General features: G+C 38.9%; 1 protein-coding gene across 9 annotated transcripts in view; it reads left to right on the top strand.

Annotated features, from left to right (window-relative positions):
- Window positions 1-3,788: 3,788 nt before the first annotated feature.
- synrg (synergin, gamma) overlaps window positions 3,789-23,743 on the top strand; it is a 45,095-nt gene continuing 25,140 nt past the window's right edge. For 3 of the 9 annotated variants that reach the window (XM_077208855.1, XM_077208856.1, XM_077208858.1), the window contains exons 1-15: window positions 3,789-3,864; window positions 7,984-8,024; window positions 8,200-8,324; window positions 8,434-8,561; window positions 8,639-8,744; window positions 10,250-10,361; window positions 12,005-12,304; window positions 14,241-14,516; window positions 15,866-15,940; window positions 16,032-16,228; window positions 18,262-18,501; window positions 18,585-18,721; window positions 20,040-20,161; window positions 20,441-20,503; window positions 21,463-22,422. In XM_077208855.1, the coding sequence (XP_077064970.1) occupies window positions 3,830-3,864; window positions 7,984-8,024; window positions 8,200-8,324; window positions 8,434-8,561; window positions 8,639-8,744; window positions 10,250-10,361; window positions 12,005-12,304; window positions 14,241-14,516; window positions 15,866-15,940; window positions 16,032-16,228; window positions 18,262-18,501; window positions 18,585-18,721; window positions 20,040-20,161; window positions 20,441-20,503; window positions 21,463-22,422 (2,917 nt within the window). In that variant the 5' untranslated portion in view covers window positions 3,789-3,829. The remainder of the gene's footprint in view (window positions 3,865-7,983; window positions 8,025-8,199; window positions 8,325-8,433; window positions 8,562-8,638; window positions 8,745-10,249; window positions 10,362-12,004; window positions 12,305-14,240; window positions 14,517-15,865; window positions 15,941-16,031; window positions 16,229-18,261; window positions 18,502-18,584; window positions 18,722-20,039; window positions 20,162-20,440; window positions 20,504-21,462; window positions 22,423-23,743) is intronic. The other 6 variants (XM_077208859.1, XM_077208860.1, XM_077208861.1 and 3 more) reach the window with 2 other exon arrangements.

Raw genomic sequence — 23,743 nt, forward strand, 5'->3', positions numbered from 1 at the left:
AGTGTCACATGATCCTTCAGAAATCATTCTAATATGCTGATTTACTGCTCAAGAAACATTTTCTATTATTATCAAAGTTTAAAGCAGTGTGAGACATTTTGAACATTTAGCAAAAGTAAAAATTGCGTGTATTTGAAAAGACACCTAAAAGCACATTTCGAGTAATTCTCTAGCTTGGTGACGTGCTGATAGCAGCTAATACTGTAGCAAAGTTACACTTCAAAACTTTTGTTCTGTTTTTTCATTTTTTTCACGTGAATGTGCCTTAAAGTCACTCATAGAGTTATGAAAGAGAGCGTCCTGCTGGGTAAACACTTGTAACCCAATGATGTCGCCCTGTTTGGTTATCAATGAGGCCTTTGATTTTGCTCCCAGGGAGCCACTAAAGATCTTACTGCTGCTCTCTTTTACTGCGCTGCCCTGAAAGAGAGAGAAAGAGAGAGAGAGAGAGAGAGAGAGAAATGCTTATTAGCATTCTGAGGAGGTGCTGAGTTAACAATGCAGTCAACAACAATAATTTTAACCATTGTATTAGTTCAATTTAAGGCCAGCGCTGTAAAAGCTGGCCTGTAATTCTTGTATTTTAACAAGGCGAATGTAAAAATTCAATAAAGTGCTAATATTGGTGAAATGACTTGAGATTAATGATGTTGAATGTTGACTTTATATTACTAATATTTTGCTGTTAATTACTTGATGGTTTGTCAATATACAGGGGAGAGTGGGGTAAACTGTGCAACTTTTGTCACAGGGAAGAGGAAATGAGATGTATGAATAAATTTAAATAAAAATTTCAAATATAAAACACAATTTTAACTGCTATGTAGGAAGGATGCTGCTATGTTTTTATCATAAAATATCACTCATGTGCATCTTTAACATAATAGAAATACGCATTTGGTACCCCACATGGTAGGGAAGGAATGGATCTTCGTTTCCGAACAAGACTCAGAGGTCAACACAAGAGCAAGATGGACACAGAGAACAGAGAGACGGGACAAAGGGACAGAAAATGGAAGTTACAAACTGAATGTAGCTGTGTGTTTAGTGGTCAGAAGAGAATGGGCACTACATCAACTCAAGCTGGGCCCCAAAGGGTTTTAATGGGCAGGAGAACCCAGCAGGGGTCAGAGGTCAGGAGGCCAATCTCTGCCAGGGCTAATTGGTAACATTGTGTCAAACTGAGATCAAAATTAGCCTTTGAAGTTCTAAATCTGAACAGTCTATAATATGCTTTGAAATAGTTATATTTTATTACATGGTAACATAATTTGTATATAATATAAGGTAATAAAACATAATATACGCCTATGATTTATAAACAAAATTACATAGTATAAACTGTAAACTATTTATGTAATATATACATAAATACATTTTTTGTATTCATTGTTATTCATAATATCCAGTCTTCAAAAAAAATAAAGGAAACAACAAACTAGAAATTCACAAAGTTCATAAATTCAGTCAATTCAAACAGTACATAAATATCCAGAACATACAGTCAGTGAAATAAATCATAAAGAGCTTAATGGCTTGACAGGTTGACAGTAGCTAGAAGACTTGAAGCAAAGGTGGCAGAGAGAAATAAAAATGTCATTATTAATCACATCATTGTTCTGCATCTATTAAGGGGAAGCACACTGCATTCAAAATACAATGATAGTGAAATCCTTACAGATGAGAAACTGCATGCAAACAGACATTTTCACGACCCCACACACTCCGTGAAGGAATTCATCATTCCTGCCTGTGTGATCCTTTGTAGTTTATTGATCAATTCTAAACACAAGACCCACATATAGAGGATTTTGGAATGAGAATAGATCCATTCGAGCCATTTGTGTCTAAATGGGAGTGAATAAATTCATCCTTTCAGCTCAGAGACGAATCATACAGTAAAAGGGAGTCCTGTCAGAGAGCAGTGTCCACACTGATGCTGGAGCGGGATCCCGTGATTTATGGTGATTGGTGGGATGCTCTGAGTCAGTTGTGGGTTAATGTTCACCTGGGTCACAGGGACACTGCTGGAACCTGCCTGTGTTCACATCAGGTCCTCTGATGAGGCTGGCCTCAAGCTAAACCCACTACTCTCAGTGGGGAAACAGCGTCCTTCAGAGCTCCTCAATGGATCCTATAATGGTAATGTAAGGTGGCTATTCAGAGAGCTGAATGGGCTTGGGTAGAAGAGAAATATCAATCTTGTCCAATGTATTAACACAGCCAAACTCAATAGCCCCCCCATGGAACCATTATTCAAAATAAAAATAAATGAATAAAAAATACTGTAACTATACTGTTTTCCCCCTCTATTCAGCTGAACTGCCTTAATAACTAATAATCAAGTAAATATGACATGGTTATTAGCAATTCATTTGAATTTTAGTTTATTTTACAGCCAATGTATTTTCCCCAAAAGTCTTGCCATAACCCTGTAGTTTCATCTAATTTAAAATAATGTGGTCAATGAACAAAAATAATGTGAGGGAAATATCGGGGGACAGTGTCCCAGGACATTTTTAAAGGATTTAAGGCACAAAAATTGATTTAATATCCTGTCCAAAAAAATAAAATTATACAAATGAATAAAAAATCCAGCAAAATGTTTATTTATGCAAAATATGACTTTATCAAATAACTATATTTAGTAGCCTACAAAACTAGACCCTCCTAAGCAACAGTTGTAGCCTAGCCTATATTTAATTAGTTTAAAATTTTATTAACATTGTCTGTTTAGTGTTCATGTTTATTTAAAGTGTATTGCTAAAATACAAAGATCACTACAGGGTTATTATAGTTTACTAAAACCAAAACTATATATATATATATATATATATATATATATATATATATATATATATATATATATATATATATATATATATATATATAAAATAAACTAACATTTTGCATTAGTCTACTTGAAATAAAATAAACATGAACTGAAATCAAATGAAAAATTTAAAAAGCCAAAACTATTTTATTTCTGCTACAGTTGTCAGGACAACATTTGGTGTACTAAAATAACAAAAACTAAAATGAAATTAAAATTAAAATAAAAAAACTATATTAAAAACATGAATAAAAGCTTGTAAACAAACTAAACAAAAATTCAAAAAATTACTTGAATTAAAATGGAAAATATAAAATACAAACTAATACGAATTATTAATAAAAACTATAATAGTATATCAATGATAGTAATATAACTGAAATTTAAATTGTATTTAGTCACGTTCCAAAGTTTGATAACCGGGCTGCAAGTGCAAATCTCATCCAAAAATAAATATGAAAATGAAATAGAAAATAAAAATACACTGTTAAAAAAATTAAATAGAAAGTAGAAAAAGAATAAAGAAAAAACTTTTCGGTCAGTAGTTTTTACCCTGTTCGTGTGGAGGCCAAAGTGACGTTTAGCGCCCCCTGGGGCAATCCAGAGCCCATTTACGACATCTGGGACAAATACTACAAAGGCGCCATCGCCTGTGCAATTATAGGTAGAACATGAGCAAAAAAACATTTTTGTTTTGTTTACAGTCTAGGGCAAAAACTGTGCTATTTACAAATGATAATAACGTGTAAAAATACACACAATACAAACATTTAAATTTACAAATAAAAGTTAACAAATTAAAAGGACTAAAGTTTATTATTATATGATATAATAACTAATTTTCAAATTGTAAAATGAAACGTAAAACGTTGTAAATAAGTGTATAAAAAGTATTGAAAATAAATGTATCAGATGAGGTGACGCAACTGGTGGTGTGACCCCGGAAGTGGCGCATGTCTGTTCTCGCGATGACGTCATTTCATTGAGCTGTTTAAGATGGCGCTTCGGCCCGGAACAGGGGGAGGCGGCAGGTACAGAATTTCATACTTTAACGTTTTGTTATTTATTTTTCTCTTCATGTATACGCCTTCTTAAGTCCGTATGTGTTAATTCAAGTGTCTGTTTGAAATTCATCCGTTGATCCCGCAGTTTCACTTTATTTAGCGTAACGTCTGCGGTGTTAATGGCTGAGTCTGGTCAGCTGTGATGGTGATGTGACGTTTGTCATACTGCATCAGAATGATCATCCGTCACATTCATATTCGTTTCTTCTTCTTTGCGATTTTTTCTTTGCCATACACGTGGATACATAACGATATTGGTGTCCAAACGTTATTAAACCGCTTGTCTAACATCCAGAAATGGATATTTACTGGCCGTGTCTCAAAACCTAGTGAACTGCCTACCTAGACAGCATTTTTGGTGTTCATAGGTTTTTAGAACGTTCTATTCGTTGATGGCGTCCTAAAATTATATTCGATCGCATTGTTTCCTAAAGAATTATTCGCAGGAACTGACATGTTTTGCAGCACTGCACACCTTCGGTGTACATGTATAGATAATATAAGTATTAAAACATACATACAAAAATGTATTTATATTTTTATACATTGTCATTTTTTCCCCTCTTTGAAATGCTTTAATTTCACGTTGTCATATGGACAATAAGTCAATAAGTAATGATACTGGTTCATGAACCTTGAGTGCACTAGGGTAAAAAAATTACATCAGTGTAACCTACTGAAAACGACTAAAATCGCTGTATTATGCAATGCTAGGCCAGTAGCGATGTCACTTTGAATAGAAAAACTACACTATATACTGAACTCGTAATACATGTGCATGTCACCGTTTTCACAAATGAACGTTGTAGTTTACACTGAGACAATAACAATATCATTTTCAAAAACCTTTTTAAACAGTGTCATGTTAGCGACCCCTAAATTTGGAGTAGGACATAACCAGGTGCCACAACACCGTTTTCAACTAAAAACTGATTTTTTTTCTCTCCATTCATTTACATTTTTACAGCATTTTCAGGGCCTGACTTTTGAAAACGCAAAACTTTTGAAAAAGGGAAGTGCAAGTTTTTGAAAACAATATTGTTATTGTCACTGTAAACTACAGAAACGTGAGTTTGTGAAAACGGTGACATCATGCGCAGGTGTAGGCTAGTAGGTATTGAGTGTATAGGTGCATAGTTTTTCTTTACAAAGTGCTTGTGGAAATTTTTCAGATTGTGTGGATTCCCATTCAAATAACTATTTCGCCTGTGAAAATTTGTGAACAACAGTAAGTGTAACCACTCCTAAATGCTAAACTGCTGTTCAGTAAGTGAGTCAAATGTTGATTCAGTGAGTTTAGTAATTTAAGCATTTGTAAGACTTTCAGTCTGGCAACTACAAATTCTGAGAGTATTTTCAGTTATTAAAAGAACTGGCTCATAAGTGTAATTTTTTTATGAATCAGACTACACTCTTGTGTTTGTGTGGTGTATGTTTGGTTTTGTTCAATCCAAAGCAATGGAGCAACCACTCAGAGCATTTTAATATGCCCAAATATTCTATTTGAAGTTCTTATTCTGACCAAATACATGACTTCTTTATTGATGTCCAGAATTTTTTTTAACAACTCAATTAATCCAAGATTCCAAAAAGATAATTTTGAGTATACAAAATGTTGATATACAAAACTTACATTTGAATGTTCGCCCATCTGCAAATTCATCTGAAGTTTGATTTAAATATTAATGATGTAATAATATTAATGATAGAGGGTGATATTCATTGTTTGCTCTTGCTGGTAGCTGATATACATGTCAGATGCTGTGATGTTTTGGTATATAGGCTATCAAAGTTAAGGGAATTGGTGGACCAGACCAGATTCACCCTGACCAGCATGATGTATGTTTGGAGATGAGACATCAGGTCTGTGATGTGGATCTGGTGACTTGACAGCTCCCATATATATTCATAGTTGCTGCTTTTCATGTTGCGTATAGTTGACTGGATCAACATAGTATCGCCCTTGTGGGTATCATTGAGCCTCCAAATATTGACATCAGGCCAGTAAGGCACTTTAAATTTACCAAAGTTTTTTATAAAGTAGAGCACTGTCAGAATGGATGGAAAGGCCAACTTCATGTTTTATTTACCTAAAGGGCTTTAGTCTGCTGAACTGCTTGAATAATGAATGTCTAGTTTAAAACGGAGCAGCATCAGGTGATACTGATACTTGCCGTGAAACTAAATAACCACAGGGTTCTACACAGAGCTGCTTTATTTGACAATATAATAAAAGTTCAACAGCATACACCCCGAATTTACAGGGAAGGACTTTGACATGTGTTTTGCCACTTCTGTATGAGGAACAGGCCAATGTAATGTCAACGACTTTGTAATGCAAATGAAATGCTGTTTAAAGCTGAGTCAGCTACTAAAGCTGTATATTAAAGAAGTAAACAATGCAAGAGTTATGTTATGATGTACTTTTTGGTTGATTTATATGACAGGATTTAGTAGTTTGCAGTAGCAGCAGCTCCATGGAGTTAGATCCAGACTGCTGGCTAAAGCTGTGATGGGCATCTTCCATATGGCCGATGCTCTCAAACAGCTGCAGTGGAGGGCATAGGGAGCTTATTAGAACAGGTGTAATTGTATTTTTGCTGCCAACACCCTAAAAGATGTTTATCAGGTCTGAGAGTTCAGGAAAAAAGACTGAAGACAGCAATGTCAAAGATGCAATCTGTTATTCTGTGTGAAAGTCAGTGACTAAATAAATAAGTCTTCCGGCCCAGTACCCAGACTCACAGACCCAACACAAAGGAATTTGAGGCGTTTGACAGCTCTCAGATTCCTGTATCGATTCGGAAGGTAAGAGCTGATTATCTGTGATAACCGTAAAAAGGATTTAGGGACATTTCTGTCCCTAAGTTTATATCCCATTTAAAGTATTGTTTGGTTGGAAAGTTGGATTGAAATGCCATATTGTGTAAGATAGCCTATGTTTTTATCTCACGTTTGCTTTTGTTTCCACTGTCAGTCAGGTTTAGAGTCGGAAGTGTGTTATTTTCAAACCAAATAGAGCATTAGGGATAGTTCACCCAAAAAAATTAAAATATTGTCATTGATTATTCTCACCCTCATGTTGTTCCAAACACGTATTGTTTACTTGTTGACTAATATTGTAGACTTATGGACTATTATTAGGTAAATGGCTCTCCATAAAGTGTTAGACAGCCATTAATATGTTTCTCAAAGACAAAAATCCTGTCAGAAAAGCTCAATCTTAGGTTTTCTGGGTATAACCGTGTTTGCTCATGGATGGATGGATGGATATTGGCAGTAACAGTTAAAAATGGTGGATAAATGTGATCTCCCCACCCTGATGTCACAGCAGATCTCTCTTTAAATGTTAATCTGCCTTAATCCAGTGTTTTATTTTTTTCTCCTCCCTCTGTTGTATCGCAGTCTCTGTGAGCGCTGTAAAGCTGTGAGCCTGCAGGCAAACAGACACAACGCACACAGACAGATTGCTTTGTGCCAGAGAGCCTCAGTGGAGTGTTAGCCCACATTTCAGACTATTGCAAAAGCAAACTAAACAAGGCGAACTCTCGATGAGTTACTTTTACAATTAAGACCCGCAATTTAGTTTTTCCAGCTGAATATGTTTGGTCGCCAAAATGTCTGTTCGTGAAGAATTTGGCAGTTGAAAAGTCTTTAGCTAGTACCACACTTTTTTATTAAAGATGAGCCATGATTGTTTTTACATGTGCTGTTGTAGGATCATAACAATATTTGCAAAATGTTACTTCATGCTTTCATTCCATTTGGAAAATGAATCTTTTTCTGTTTTATTGTAATGTGTTTCTTAGCTGTGAAAACAATGTAATGAAGGGCCAATACTGGAATGATTTTGATTTCCTCTGTGGGACAATAACATGACGATCTTTCCAGAATAATGGACTCCGGCTGTTTTCAGAAATGTTTTCTCAGTTGAATGATTGATTGGTTGCCTTTTTGTCGTCTCTTGAATGCGGAGGGCGATCGAGTAAAGACATTAGCTTGACACTGAAATGAGCTTCAGGGGTTTGAAATGGGCAGCCTGGTAAATGACTACAATATTGAATGTGCCTGTCTTTTCTGTTCTAGTTTTATGTACCCTGTAGGAGGGGGTATTGGACCACCGCAAGGTAAGCTACTGACATTTTGCCTGTATTTTGCATCTTTCCACATTAGATCATTTGTATTGGATACGTTTCTCCAATACAACATCTTTTATAACATTTGAATATATATATATATTTTTAATGGTTTTTCATTCGTCATAAAAAACATTGACATTTTTAAACTGTTATTTAATGGCAGGAATGATGCCCATGCAGCAGCAACAGCAGCAGGGCTTCCCCATGGTCCAGGTCATGCAGCCCAATATGCAAGGCATGATGGGAATGAATTTTGGATCACAGATGCCTGGTGCCATGCCAATACAGGTCTGTTCTGTTTCTGACAGACTTTTGAAATGTAGAGATGCATTAACAATAAAAAATGTGGACTTCAGATTCGTTAGATGTCCTAAATATCTTTCTCTTGTGTTTCTAGGGCGGGATGGCAATGGGCATGCAGACTCCTGTAATGCAGTTCATGGGTCAGCCTCAGTTCATGGGCATGAGGGGCCCGGGGCCACAGTTCCCTGTGGACATCCAGAAGCAGATGGCGGAGGAGCATCAGTAAGGCTTTACATACTCATGCTGCCGGAAAGTTGTTTGCACGCCAGAACTCGTCTCTGATTAGTGTGTGTCCATAGAAAACGTCTGGAGCAGCAGCAGCGGATGCTGGAGGAGGATCGAAAGAGAAGACAGTTTGAGGAGCAGAAACAGAAACTACGTCTACTGAGCAACGTCAAACCCAAAGTGAGCAAGTCAACATGACATAAACAAATTATCATATTTACTTTCTAAATATTAGGCCTGTTGTGACTAATAAATAATCGCCTGTTTAGTATTATTTAACCCAGTGGTTCTCAAACTTTTTAGAGTGGCGTAACCTCTGAGGCTTTTAACATCCTTCTGTGTACCCCTCGCTGCAGTCTCACCTTTTTCAGTGAGGGACAATATTTGCCCCCCTTAAATAGTTTCTTTTCTTCCAGTGCATTTTTTACCTTTACAAATACCTTTATAAAATAAATAATGCTTTAAATAAAAAATAAAAAATTCAATAGAGAAATATGCAATGATGGTAAAAACGAAGAGATGCTTTTAAATATGAAATTAAAACCACCAATAGGTGGCAGTAAGTCACTGTCTTTATGAGTGAGTCATCGCTCTAGTAATAAAGCAAGTGGCTGTAATTATGAATGAATCATTGGCTCTCACAATTTGTTCAAAGCTGCAGATTCATACTGTGTTTAAAATGAGCAACACTTAATATTAATACCTTTCGTTTGTTGAAATGTTGTATAAAATTGTCACATTTGCAATCGTGTGGATATTTGTATAATGTGATCAACATTAAACACAGGAACTCACACAGGGTATGTTTTTTATGTCGAAGAGAGTTTGAATCTTGAAGCTATCTCTATGCACAGTCTGTCTATTTTTGTTCTTTGTGCTAGTAAGTGCAAAATCTCAACATTTACAATACATTGTCGAAAACAGCAGTATAATCTGCACGCAACCTATCATAAACACACTGCTTATGTGAGTACAGTCAGTTTTGACCACAAAAGATGAGGTAATTTGATCGGATGTCATGTATTTACGGCATTTTACCTGCTAGAAGTACATGCTCATTTTTAATGTTATTTTAAGTTTTGGTGTGGAATTAAATGAATGGCAAAACTCAGCATTTTTTTCTCGGACCCCCTTCTGTCTGTGTACCCCAGTTTGAGAACCACTGATTTAGTGTAATCATGAATATTGTCCATTTTATATTCCAGACATAAATTGCCATCAAAATTAGGTATTTGATAGACAATATTGCTGCAGGAGAAGTTAATTAAAATATGTAGCAAAGTTCAGGGAAGGAGGCGGGAACCGGCGAACAATCAAAAATACTTTATTTAAAATAAAACAAACAAACCAAAGAACTGCCAGCAGCCCCTCGCGGATGACTGCTGGCTACCCAAAATAAAAACCAAACACAAACAAAACACAGGCCTGATCCTCTCTCGATCATCAACGTCGTTGCTCCTTCTTTATGCTTCTGATCCTCTGTGAGAGATGCGAGACCGGTGCGTCTCACAGGTGTCCCTCATTAACACTCACGCCACCGGCCTCGCGCCGTTCTCTCACGTCCCTCGGCCTCGTCCTGCTCGCCACAACATAATAATGAGTTATTATTGCTGCTATATAAGTTTCTGTCTTACTATATACTTTTTCTTGCAAATCAACTCCTCCAAACCTCTATTTTTGTACAGACTGGGGAGAAAAGTCGTGATGATGCCTTAGAGGCCATCAAAGGAAATCTGGATGGGTTCAGCAGGGATGCCAAGATGCATCCAACACCGTCTTCACAGTCTAAGAAACCAGGTACATCCAGTGACGCGTTCCAGCTGCCTGACTGCCTTCCGGCCATTTGCTTTTCAAGTCCCTACTCATGACGTCAAGGGTCACAGCTCAGCTTTTGACAAGGCCAGAGTGGCTGTCAACAGCTGAAGGACATTATCAGGGACACACACACACTGTTAAAGGGATAGTGCACCCCAAAATAAAAATCCTGTCATCATTTACGGACCCCCGTTTCTTTCAAATCCCATGGCTTCTTGCCCCCCAGTGGAACACAAAGGGATGATTTTGAAGAATTGTTCTGGATGCTGTTTTTTTGTGGTATTATTTATTTATATATATATAAATATATACATACAGGTTTGGACTGTCATGAGGGTGGGTAAATGATAACAGAATTTTCATCCTTTAAAAGCATTTCTGCTCTCTCAACACAAACACAGACACCACACCTTTTTCATTGAGCCAAACAACTATTTTCTTCCCAGCAGCCGCCAGGAGGCTCTCCAGATTTTAACACTGAGCTTAGGCATGCTGTTTCCTCATCCTCCTTATAACACATCCTCCACCTTCACACTCTTGCAGTTTTATCCATCACACCTTGTAATCAGGGTCCAAAATTAACTTTTTGCCACCCCTGCAATTTCCAGGTGAATTGGAAAAAATAAACTGGTCAAAAATATTTATCACCGGCTAAAACATTCTGTTTGAATGATTTAATGTGAAGTTTGGGGTCTGTAAGATTTTTTAAAATGGTTTTTAAAAGTCTCTTATTCTCAGGCTGCATTTATTTGATAAAAATTCAGTAATATTGTGAAATGTTATTACAATTTAAAGTAACTTTTATGTATAAAAATGTAATTTATTTCTGAGATGACAATGTCTTTACTGTCTCTTTCAAACTATTTAATGCATCCTTGCTGAATAAATGTATTAATTTCTTTAAAAAAATATTACTGATCCCAAACTTTTAAATGTTTATTTTTATTTTTATTTTTAGAATGTTCTTGGATTTGAATTGCAAACATGTCATCAGTCAGGTCAGATTGTCGTTCTTAAAATTGGACCTAAACCATGTATTTTTTCAGTTTGTTGATATAAGCCAACTTTTACTCTGATTTGGTATGAACGTTCACATCCTGTTTTATATTGTTAATGTGACATATTTTTGAGCAAAACAGGTCAGGATAATAAATCAAGAAATGTGGGCAGTAATTAATTAGATGGTGAGAAGTCTATGTTCCATAACAGAATGCAGTCATAATGAGACTTTGCTAAAAGAATGCTTAAATATCTATTTGGCTTTTGTATAACATTATCCATCGGCATGGATGGCCTAAGTGATGTTAGCAGAAAAGGAAAGACGAGCATTTTCTTTGGAATAACATACACCGGTGAATCATTCACAGTAAGACCAGAAATGAGTGTCAAGTAAATAAATAGGATCAATTTTGATTTTAATTTTGGACCCTGTCAGTAGTTGTTTATACATTTTTCATTTTTATTTCCATTGAAAGGTTGAGTTTGTTTTTGTTAACACCAGCACCACACCTAATGAAATTCAGTACCTTCCTGTTGTTCTTTGTAAAACTGTTTTTGTTTTTTTGTGTGGTCATAACTCATGATGTGTGTTGTGTCTGTCTCACTCTCTTGTTTGGTTTTTACAGACTCATCGCCATCTCATACCTCTGTCACCTCTCACTCGCTTCCTCCTGCTTTCCCTGATGACGACGATGAGTTTAGTGACTTTGTGCAAGGCCCTGTTGATGCCTCCTCTTTCCCCTCTTCATCCCTCCCTCCATCCTCCCCTTCACTCAGAGCCGCTCAAGTTAGCCAGCCATTAGAGTTGGGGCCTGGCCAGCATCCACCTTCCTCTCCTCTTCCTCACACTGTCCCTTCATCTCTCTCTGTCTCGCCTGTCATCCAACACTCTTCTGTCATCTCCAGCTCCCAAACTGCATTCCAAGGTAACGCCCCTCTCACAATTGCTCTTTTTCTATCATACCATCACTTGTTAGAACACGCACCCAGGGGTCAGATCAGATGCCATAACTACACAACTTAAGGGCTGTTAACACAGAATGCTTTTTTCCAATGCGCTACTTTTCCATAGTTTTTCTATGTAAACGCTAAATAGACATGTATGCCATTGTGCTCACATATCGCGTCTATTGCAGCATCTCGCACATGAGCACCTCTTTTTTTAAGACGCCGTGTCAAGATAAAATAATTCAACTTTTGCACGCAGCGCCACTCATCAATGTCAGTTCCAAAACAGTGGACCAATCAGAAGACCCCGGAGGCGAGGCAAGCGTTGCAACATTTTGTGTACTACGACAACTGTTTTATTTGACTGCAACTAGCTTTAGCTCTTGATGTATTTCCTGTATTTATATCTGCATTGGAGGATGGGGTGAACCAAAATGTATCTCGGTCCTGGCGTTCTCTGACACGTTTTTATTTGGGCCAAATGCCATAGCTGGTTCAATTTATTTTCTTTTTTTCCCCATGTCAAAAATAGTATCTATCTATACTGCTGTTTAGCTATTTTTGTTATTGCATCACGTCTCGAAGTGCGTCTCCCTTGCGTTCTGTACTGCATCTTTTTTTAAAAACCATTCCCGAGAGCTGCATCTCGCGTTTTTAGATGCAAAGACTCGTTTTGTGTGAATGGCCCCTTAGTGTTTGTTTCTCCGTTGTAGCCCATTCGAAGTTTTGGGTCGGTAGATTTTTATTCTCTTATTCTCACCAAGACGGCACTGCATCAAAAATAGTGTCATGTCATATTGTGAAATTATTACAATTTAAAATAATTTTCTATTTTAAAATGTATGAATGAATTGAGTTTGAGTTCTTTTGACCTGGTGTTTTTCAGTGAGCTAGTTGATTCCGTTCTCAAACCAGTTCTAATATCGAGCGATCATTCATGTTTACAGCTCATGTAATGGGCTCAGAAAAAAAGTTGTGTACTGTAAGTTGGGTTTGTATGCGCCAGCCAAGCAACTCTTCTTGAGATGAATGTGAATGTTAACAGATACCCTTCTCCAGTTCTTTAGGACCTTTTTGCCCATAAACGCTAGCTTGCTGTGTTCTTGACGTAGAGTCAAAAGTCTGTCGGCGTTTCTGATTCAGATATGATGGTCACCATCTGTGAGATTTGCACAGTGATTCTGACTCAACCGTCACCTCCCTTCAGTTTTGTCAGGTTGCAGATGGTGTCCCATATGCTCTTATAATTTAAGCTGGAGTAATATCAGAACCCCAGCACATGCACACAATGCCGATTGTGACAGCGCCCTGATAAGGCTCAAAGTGAAGCCTGGATGGAAGTGTGTGTTTGAGTATTACTGGTTCAAAAAACAAGTTACATCATTCATGACATAAATTCTGTCATTAGAGTTTCTGTTACCACAGAAAATAATTTAATTTGGACTAGAGCATATCACAGACTGTGGCTTAATATTTTGTGATGTTAGCACAATATTAAAGGCATTTAACATTTGCCAGACAATTATATCATACCTAAACATTTCTTATATCACTCTGGGCTTTGTGAAAGGGGTCAGTAATTAGAATAGTTCATGTAAAGGTACGTTTATTGTTATAATGAAGCTGTTTTCCCATTGACATTGGTTACCTGGCACGCTTAGATGTTTTATCAAGTGAAGTGAAGCGGTTTAGTCATAGTTGGACATTATCTGTTCCAAAACCCAGTGAGCTTCCTTGTTGTATGCTCTCTTAGGCAGCCTCATATCTCTAATAGAACATATCTTGTATCCGGTGACTATGGAATGGATGGAACTGTCTGCAACTTCTTGTACATACACATAGTCATGTTTGGTACTCATGGTTAAAATATAAGTTACTACAGTTCAATATGGCCTCTGTTCCTAACTGATTCAGGCCCTTCTCTGGAGGAGAAGATGTTCTCATCATGCGACTTGACATCTGGTAAGAAGGCCCAGGTTAGTTTTAAGCCACGACAGGCTCTGTCTGAGCTGAGTCCGAGAGCTCAGGTCACAGCCCAGTTTCACAGCAGTACCAGATCCCGAAACTGGGCCCAAACCCAAGATGACTTCAATTCAGCCTTCATGACAGGGATGCCTCCTGAGCCTCTCGCCGCAGCTCAGTCGCCCCCTGCGGCAGACAGCCCGCCCGTCCAGCCCACTAATGTCAGCGGTGAGAAAACATCTGGTTTCAGTCCCACCTCTTTTCCGAGCTTCTCAAAATTAACACCGCTTGCAGCTCGGGACTTCCTGCCCTGCCTCTGTTTGCTAATCATTATGAGATGTGCTTGGTTTAGAGGGGCTAATTTCTTATCTTGTTCTTGTTATAAAAGTCTTTATTGAAATCTTAATGTGATTATACCTAACAGTTCTCAATGAATCGCTGAAGTAAAATGAAGGATTTGGTTACTTGGATATCTATGGTAATGCAAAGCCAAGGCATTAAACAGGAGAAAATACATTGGCCTAGATACTTTACCTTTGAAGACAATGTGCTCCTGAGCATGAAAAATGTTCAAAGACTAATGGGAAAGTAGAATAAGATAAAGATGACTTAATGAAAATCTCAATTGGATGAAGAAATCTTCTGAAAATCTTCTACCCACAGCACTTCTTTCTGTCCTGGAAATCTTACTAATGGTGCACGTAATTAAAAAAAAAAAATTCATGATTTGATTTAACTTGTGTATGCTGGGCTCTTAGCGGGGTGCTATATATATATATATATATATATATATATATATATATATATATATATATAATATATATATATTTTTTCACTTCTATGTGATTTTTTCCCCTCTTCACTCTTCCTCATTTTCCAATTTACCGTAATGATTCTAGATTTTTCAGGGTAACATGTCTATTTAATCCAGGGGTGTTCAATCCTGCTCCTGGAGGGCCATCTTTCTGCAGAGTTTAATTAACACTCTTGCGGACATTTCTGGTAAATCCTCAAGACTTTGATTAGCCTGTTCAGGTGTGTTTAGTTAGGAATGGAGCTACCCTTGGTAGGAATGTGGCCCTCCAGGATTAGGATTGGATACTCCTGGTTTGGTCTGTCAACTGAGCCCACTGGTTTTGTTAAGGGGGACCTGTTGGATGTTTCACTACTGATGATGCTTGGTTGGAGACGTAATGGCTGTAGCCTCATTTTATCTGTTTGCCTAATTTATTTCACCACAGGACAGTTTTAGCATAGTGTACACATTGGCAGTGCAAATAATGAGATGAGTGTCAATGCTAATACAAAGCAAATTCTTTGTATGTTTTGTCAATCTGTTTGTCCTGCAAACCCGCCAGCTCTCGGCTCAAGACAACTGAGCTGACAGCAGAAACAGTGGGAGTCTTTAGTGTATCTGTTCATGGCATCAGTAGTATATCCACTCTGGGCTTTGCCGACAGCAGGTGTGGGGGACGTCTGACTGTGCAAAAATCACGTGGGATATATGCTTGATCAATCACTCTTAGCTTAATAGTCCAAAAACAACATCTCACTGTCTCCATGTCCATCACAAACAGGCGTAGGCGTCTACCCCCAACAAGACATGCAACCCATGGTGCCAGCCTGGTTGTATAATGACTCGCTAATCCCAGGTATAAGCTCTTGATATCTTTGGCTTTTGTGTCATTTTGTGGTTTTCCAAGATAAGTTTTATATCTAATTGCAAATGGTTGCTCTTCACAGAGTTGTTCAAGAAGGTCCTTGACTTCACCATGACACCAGCAGGCATTGACACAGCCAAACTCTACCCAATTCTGATCTCGTCGGGTCTGCCACGAGAAGCACTTGGACAGATCTGGGCCTTGGCCAACCGAACCACACCTGGCAAGCTGACCAAGGAAGAGCTGTACACCGTACTGGCTTTGATTGGAGTCGCCCAGGTAAAAACGTTGGTCTCAGAAAGTCCAGAATTTCCAAAAATTGAATATGTGCATACTCTGTTAGGTGGATGTGGCGAGCAGGACGAGGCCGAGGGACGTGAGAGAACGGCGTGAGGCCGGTGGCGTGAGTAATAATGAATGTCACCTGTGAGACGCACTGGTCTCGCATCTCTCACGGAGGAACGGAAGCACAAAACAGAAACAAAACACAACATAAAATCAGGCCTGTTCCTCTCTCGATCTTCATCGTCGTCGCTCCTCCTTTTATGCTTCCACTCCTCCGTGAGAGATGCGAGGCCGGTGCGTCTCACAGGTTACGTTCATTATTACTCACGCCACCGGCCTCGCGCCGTTCTCTCACGTCCCTTTGGCCTCGTCCTGCTCAACACAGTGGATTTTGAGGCCAGAGGTTTGGGGATCTCCTTATCTTCTCTTGCTACCCTTGACAGCTACAGTCCCGTGAATAGATACTGTAGCTCTTTCAGCAACTCAAGGGACCCTTCCAGTATTAATGCATTTGTTATGCAAATTTAAAAGCTCAAAGAAGAGCCACTCTCCCAGAGCCTCTGTTTTAAAGGGCAATAAAAAAAGAAAAGTCAAGTCATCCTCATTTATATAGCGCTTTTAACAATGTAGATTGTTTCAAAGCAGCTTTACAGAGATAAAGATATAATTTAAGGTAACACAGATTGGTTTGGTTTTATAGTGGCTCTTGAAAAATGTTTTTTCCAGCTAAAGTTAGTTTTGATTGATTCACTTCCGTCTAAATGATCATTTGTTATTAAATTAGGGGCCGCTAAGACGACACCGTTCTCTCTAAACAGACTTTAAACGTGAACCTGTGATAGACGCTGATGGCGTTCACATGCGCATTAAGAATTGATTCTATAGTTATGTGCGTTTGAATATATGTGCGCAGGTTTGTAATTCCTTACAAACCATGCCTAAACAAACTACTTGTCTATAAATTTTGATGCAGAATTTTTATTTTATCTTATCACTTTGGGTAGGTACGCGAACCGAAAAATTCCACAACGCTTCATCTGTAGAGTGGTATAGGGATCCTCCATAGGGAGAGGCTAGTTGGCACTTCTAAAGCTCTGGAGGATGCCAGCAATGGCATTGAAAATGGAAGTTGACTTTAATGAATATTTTAGGCAAACAAATCATACGGCCTCTTGGCAGAGGGAGAAAGACATCTGGATGGAGAAGGAGGTCTTTTGTCTGACAGCCCTGCTATTTGATTTTGTCTCCCTGATGAAAGACGTGCTGTAAATTCACCATTCCCATACGAGGCTTATTAAAGCGCTCTTATCTAATAGCTCACTTAATCATTGTTATGTGTAGGGAGAATATCAGCTTTAATTGAGTGTCTTATGTTTATAGTGTAACATTATGTATATTCCTCAGCTTAATGACAGTCAGTAATCAGCGTTTATCAGTCGGCATTCAACTACTTATCATTGACGATATCATTCTGCTTTAACACTTCTTTTTATAGTTATTTGGCTAATAGGGGTGGTATGGTGTATTGCAGGAACTTTTAACTCCAGTCCTGGAGGGCCAGTGTCCTGCAGGCTTGACTACCAATCCCAAATTTATCCCACTTGTCCGTAATTTCTATACTGCTGTTTAGTAATTATGAAATACCTTGATTAGCTTGTTCAAGTGTGTTTAGATAAGGACTAAAATCAACAATCTTATGTCAGGCTGTTTGATATAGATCCTAGCCTAAACTTTGATCCTATCATTCTGTTGACAGCTTGTAGAAGCAGTTACACTACATAAAATTCCTGACACTACCAGTAATTCATCAGGATCTAAAGAAGGCTCCTTGTCACTCTTAATCCCAAAGTGTACTTTGCCTCGAATGCTAACATTGCGTTACAAATATAATAAACAAACAAACAATTGACCTGACGTGCCTGAAATTTGTCTTGTGGTCAAATACAACGTGAACCCTGTTTAAGCTGCTTTGAATGACTTACTACTAACTGAACTCTTTTGTTATATATTATGGTTGTATTCTCTAGAGTGGTCTTACAGTCATGAGTTTGGACATCCTGGGTCAGTTCCCCTCCCCTCCTGTGCCCAATCTCCCTGCCATGGCTATGGCCATTAATGCTGTCCTGCCTCAGCACCAGCAGCCTATCATGACCCAGCCGCCCGTGTCCATGGCCATGCCTGTCACTGCGCCACCTGTCATGGGAATGACCCCTAACCCGGCTGCACAACCACCAGCCACTTTCATCACTAACTTCCCTCCAGTTCAGGTTTACATTAGACACTTTATTACAGATAATAACTGTGTGCTGTTATCGCAAAACTGATTGATTGTTTCGTTGGCTTACTTCAGGCTACCAAGCCTGATGACGATGATTTCCAGGACTTCCAGGAAGCCCCCAAAGCTGGAGCTGGAGATGACTCATTCACAGATTTCCAAGGAGAGACGGGGGGAGCGTTCCCCAGCATGAAATCATCATCCCAGAGCTGGTACGATCGCTGCTTTTCATCAAGCTACTTCCTTATGAGTTGTGGCATATTGTTGCATCCCGTGAAAGCATATTTTATGCGTAATGCAAACAGCTTAGAGAAATGCATCGTAAAACAGCGTCCTGTCATCTCTCTTTAGTTTTTTATGATATTGTTTTTATGCTTTGTTGATTCCTCCAGACTCTGGTTGCTCATCTGGAGCATGGAATCACTCTCTGCTTTGTAATAGCTTGTAATAACCCGCCTGGCGCAACAATTAAACCCCTGCTTTCTTTTTTTTTAATGAACCCATTTCAATGGACAGCTGATAATCTCATCCCATTTAATTTCTGTTCACATCTGCATGATTTTATGCTCCCAGGGAAAAGACGGCGAAAGGCAATTATGGAAAGCAGGGAGTGAGAGGTTGAAAGTGTATTCGCTGAGTGCGGCGGCCTTCACCGGTTGATCAGCCTCACTAAGCACAAAAGATCCTTTGTTTTAGAAGAACATTTTGGTGCTTGGATGTGTCAGATAGCTCTCTAATTAAATCAGTGGAAATGAGAATGGTGAGAATAATACAGCAAGTGAGGGTGAGAGCATCAGTGTTCTCCTGTGCCAGGAATATCGCTCTGTTATGAGGGAAGTGATCCAAGACGCGAGGGGGAAACGGAAATGCAATAACAGACTTTTTTTTTAAGAAGAGAACTTGAGCTGAAAGTACATAATTAAATGACAATGGAAAATGCTGAGAGCTTGTTGTCACTAAATTTGAAAGAAAATGCATTTTAAAAACAATATTAAGCCATAGCTGTTTTCAACAACTTGAACGTCAAGTCAGCATATTAAAATGATTTCTGAAGGATAATGTGACTGAAGAAGACTAGAAGTGCTGTTCCTTAAAAAATATATTTTAAAAATCCGACCCCAAAACTTTTGAACGGAAATATACATGCTTTTCAGGTGAGACATACTATCACTGAATTGTCTTGATATCAGACAGACACTAATATTACAAACTGTTTGCATTTATGTGTAAACATTAACATTGAGCTAAATCTATTCTTTTAAATTCACTTTCAAGATGTTGAGAACTGTCAACTTTGACATGCTATTTTCAATTTGTTTTGATTTGGAACACTAAATCCCTGTATGCAAGTTAGGATTGTGGCCTAAGACTTCATGTGTTTAGTCTACAGGTAACGGCATCAAAGAACCAAAAAAATCTCAAACTGAATATAATGTTTTGACTTGTTAAACGTTTTAAAAATGTTGTAGCTTGTAAAAGCACTTTGATCTTTTTGCATTGACTTGTGTATGTTTTGTCTGCTTCATACAGTGTTCCTGCCATGCTGACTCCAGTGTCAGGATCTTCCTCCTCCTCCTCCTCCTCTGATAAATATGCAGTGTTCAAACAGCTGTCAGTGGAGCAGCCTGCAGAGCCCACAGCTCCTGTCTCAGGTAACACACACACAAACACACACACCGCTCTATACACCTCATTAGCCCTTTGAGGACGGCAGATCTCTCAGAAGACTGTCATATCAGTTTAACTTTAAAGACAGATTCTCGTCTAAATGCATTTGAGATAAGACTTTGAATTATTGTGTGGCTCACAGACGTATTTTGCATAAATTTCTCCTGCTATTTATCACCACCTTCCAGCTCCTGCTATATACAAAGCACACTTTACTGCCTCTACACACAGGCATTGTTCACTGTGTTTCTCTTTTGTTCTAGATTTGGGGGACAAATACAGTGTTTTCAGAGAGCTTGAGAAGCCTTCAGACAGAAAACCAGTTGGTAAGCAGATGCATGTTTGACAGCATTGTATACAACACAGATCTGCACTCACAAAATTATTTTTAAAAACAATTTCACCAGCCTATAGTGTTTAGTTTCATGAAGGGCTCCATACACTGATGTAGGCATGTGTGCGTGTCCCTGTCTCACTAGAGCAGAATCCAGTGGGGACAGCTCTGAGAGAGCCAGTAAGTCAATGGTTGCAGTGATCTCTTTTCCAAAACTCCCATTCTGTTCTGTTTTCTCTCTGCCTTTGATTCATTCTGTAGTTCACAGCTGAAATGGACAAGTTTGTCATCTGCGTGTTGTTCACTTCTAGTGGTCGATCAAAATAGTTTTTTTCATTGGCCCATATTGAGAGTATTTGATAAAATGCAATATAGTGACTGCAAACGTGTTAATGACTTTAAGCAGTCCTGCAGTGTGCTGATATATTTACATGCTGCAATGGACATGGTATGGCAGAATCTCTGTCGATAGATTTCTGCCGCGATATATACAGCCCTAGGCTGTCGGTAAATTTTGTAAGTAACTTAATTTGCCAAGTGGGCAATCTCAAAATGGCCAAATATCTCCAATCGGTTGACACTTGTCTCTTCACTTCAAATGAAATGAGAATGGATTGTGGTTGCACCTGAGTGTGTTTGTTTGAATGGTGGTGTTAATGTGCTGAGACTGAAAAATGCTGTTACAGTATATGTGATCTATTCTATCAGGTTGATTTCTGTCTTCACAGTAAAAGTCGTTTCATTGTGCCACCTTTTCATTTCATTTCAGCAGTCAAATGCAGCTTGTTAAGCATTGCTAATCTGTTTTTCTCCTTTTAGGCCTGTGAAATGAGGCTTTGAGCGACTTGTAGGCAAACTCGGTTTTGTGCCTTAGCACATCTCTGTCCTTTGTTTTGGTGTGAAATGCATTTTGCCATGCTCTTCAATTGTTTTCTTTTTGTTTTTCCGCAGGGGAGGGATTTGCTGATTTCAAGTCTGTCAGTGCCGACGATGGCTTTACAGACTTTAAAACGGCCGACGCCGTCTCTCCACTAGACCCACCAGACCAGGCCAAGTTCCAGACAACTTTTCCTCCTCCTTTCACTTCTTCTCAGTCTCTGTCTCATTCGCAGCCATCCTCTCTGGCTCAACCTAGAAATCTTCTCAATATGGCAGACCTGGACCTCTTCACGACAATGGCTCCTCCTGCTCCCACTTCCACTGCCGACTCCAAACTCAATCTGTTCCCTTCAGCACCTCCATCCCTAGTATTGCCCTCCACAGTCGCGAAACCTCCCAGTGTAGTGGGTGATGACTTTGGTGATTTTGCCCTTTTTGGCTCCTCATCATCCTCTGAAGTAGCTCCTGCCACCTCTGTAGCAGGTAGAGGAGCTGGGACAGTGGTTCAGGATGACTTTGCTGACTTCATGGCATTCGGGAGCTCAAGAGATCAGAAAAGTGAGACCGACTCTGGAGACTGTGGCGGCGAGAGCCAGGCAGAGACGTCCCAGCAGCGGCAACAAATTGGCGGCGATAAGTATGACGTCTTCAAGCAGCTTTCACTTGAAGGTGGCCTGGCCTACGACGATAACAAAGAAAGTGGTGGGGGCTCCTTCTCGTCGCTCAAGAGTGACAATGACGACTTTGCGGACTTCCAGTCCTCCAAATTCTGTACGGCACTGGGCGCGTCTGACAAGAGCCTGGTGGACAAAGTGGCCGCCTTCAAGCAGGCCAAAGAGGACTCTGCCTCTGTGAAGTCCCTGGACCTCCCGTCCATCGGGGGCAGCAGCGTGGGGAAGGAGGACTCAGATGATACACTCTCAGTACAGCTTGACATGAAGTTATCAGACATGGGTGGAGACCTGAAGCATGTGATGTCTGATAGTTCCCTAGATCTCCCTGGTTTGTCGTCGCATCAACCCCCAGCTGCAGGTGAGGAATTAGTACGCTTGCTCTGGTGAAGTCTGGCCCACTCTGTCTTTCGCCACTTTCTCTATTTCATACATGCTCAGGCCTCTCAAAGGCTGAACAACCGCCCTATCAGACACCCAGTTGGAACACTGTATGTGTATAGTTATAGTTGCATATCAAAAATTTGCCGTCATTCCCATTGAAGTTAAATACTTTTCCAGTTTAATTATGCACAATTGTAAACCTTAGGTATTTATTGTTGTTTATATTTATGTATTTATTTATTTTATTTAATTAATTTAGCCCTTGTATTATTGATTTTTACCAGTCAAACCTTGTGCTTGTGAATTTGAATCTCATAAGATTAGTATTAATGCTAACAGCACAATAACTGGTTTTATTAACTCCTAGTGTTATCAGGTTATCAGGCAGTTACGAAAGCACATTTATATACAGTAATTAATCGAATAGCTCGTGACTTGGTTTTCTCTCCTGTCGTCCGTCTGTTCATGTTGTCATTGTCGCCATCTCTCATTAGTTACCCAGTTTCCCTTGATATGATTGTCATTGTATCCAAATCACAAACCAAAGCAGCATGATTTCATATCAGATTTCATATCATGTAGTTTGGATTAGATTAGTAGATATCGGATTTCATGCTTTTCAGGCAACAATTAAACTGATTGGAGTGGGATATAACAAAAAAGGGCTTTTGGCGCAAAGCCAAACTGTATAATGTTCACATTTGAGTTTATAATGTTCACATTCCAATCTTTGATTAGATGATTATGAGAAAGACAAAAGATTATTGCACAAGATGGCAATATTCATTTAAACTCTGCAAACACAAGACGTCTGGCTTTACATTCGTTCAGATTTTTGACTCCGAGCCATTTTGTGCTCATCAGAATTTCAAATGGAATATATAAACTGCCAGATTAATATGCTAATGATGCTGAAGCCGTTTTTTCCATTGCGGGCAACTAGGTCTTAGCATGATAAATGAGCTTAACATTTCTCCGTTTAATCTGATCCACAATTCCACCTTCCTAGCAAATCAAACCATATCACAACCTCTCTTGGTTATAAAGAACAGGTGTTATAGTTAATATCATTCTGGACACACTAGTTTTGCATGTATCCGTTCATGTGATGGTTATCCGTGTTTGCATGTGCATGGAGAAACCTTGATGCCATGCCTCAGTGCATACATAAGCAAAAATGACAAAGCACTACTTATTTAATACGAGTCATGTCACACAAGCATGAACTGGCTGCCCTGTACTTGAGCTGCATACCTCAGGCTTCTGATTCTAGTCCATGCTGAGAAATGGGAGCGCAC

This window comes from Siphateles boraxobius, unplaced genomic scaffold (assembly GCF_051911475.1).
Source record: "Siphateles boraxobius isolate OS27281-9 unplaced genomic scaffold, OSU_SipBor_1 6, whole genome shotgun sequence".
Classification (NCBI taxonomy): domain Eukaryota; kingdom Metazoa; phylum Chordata; class Actinopteri; order Cypriniformes; family Leuciscidae; genus Siphateles; species Siphateles boraxobius.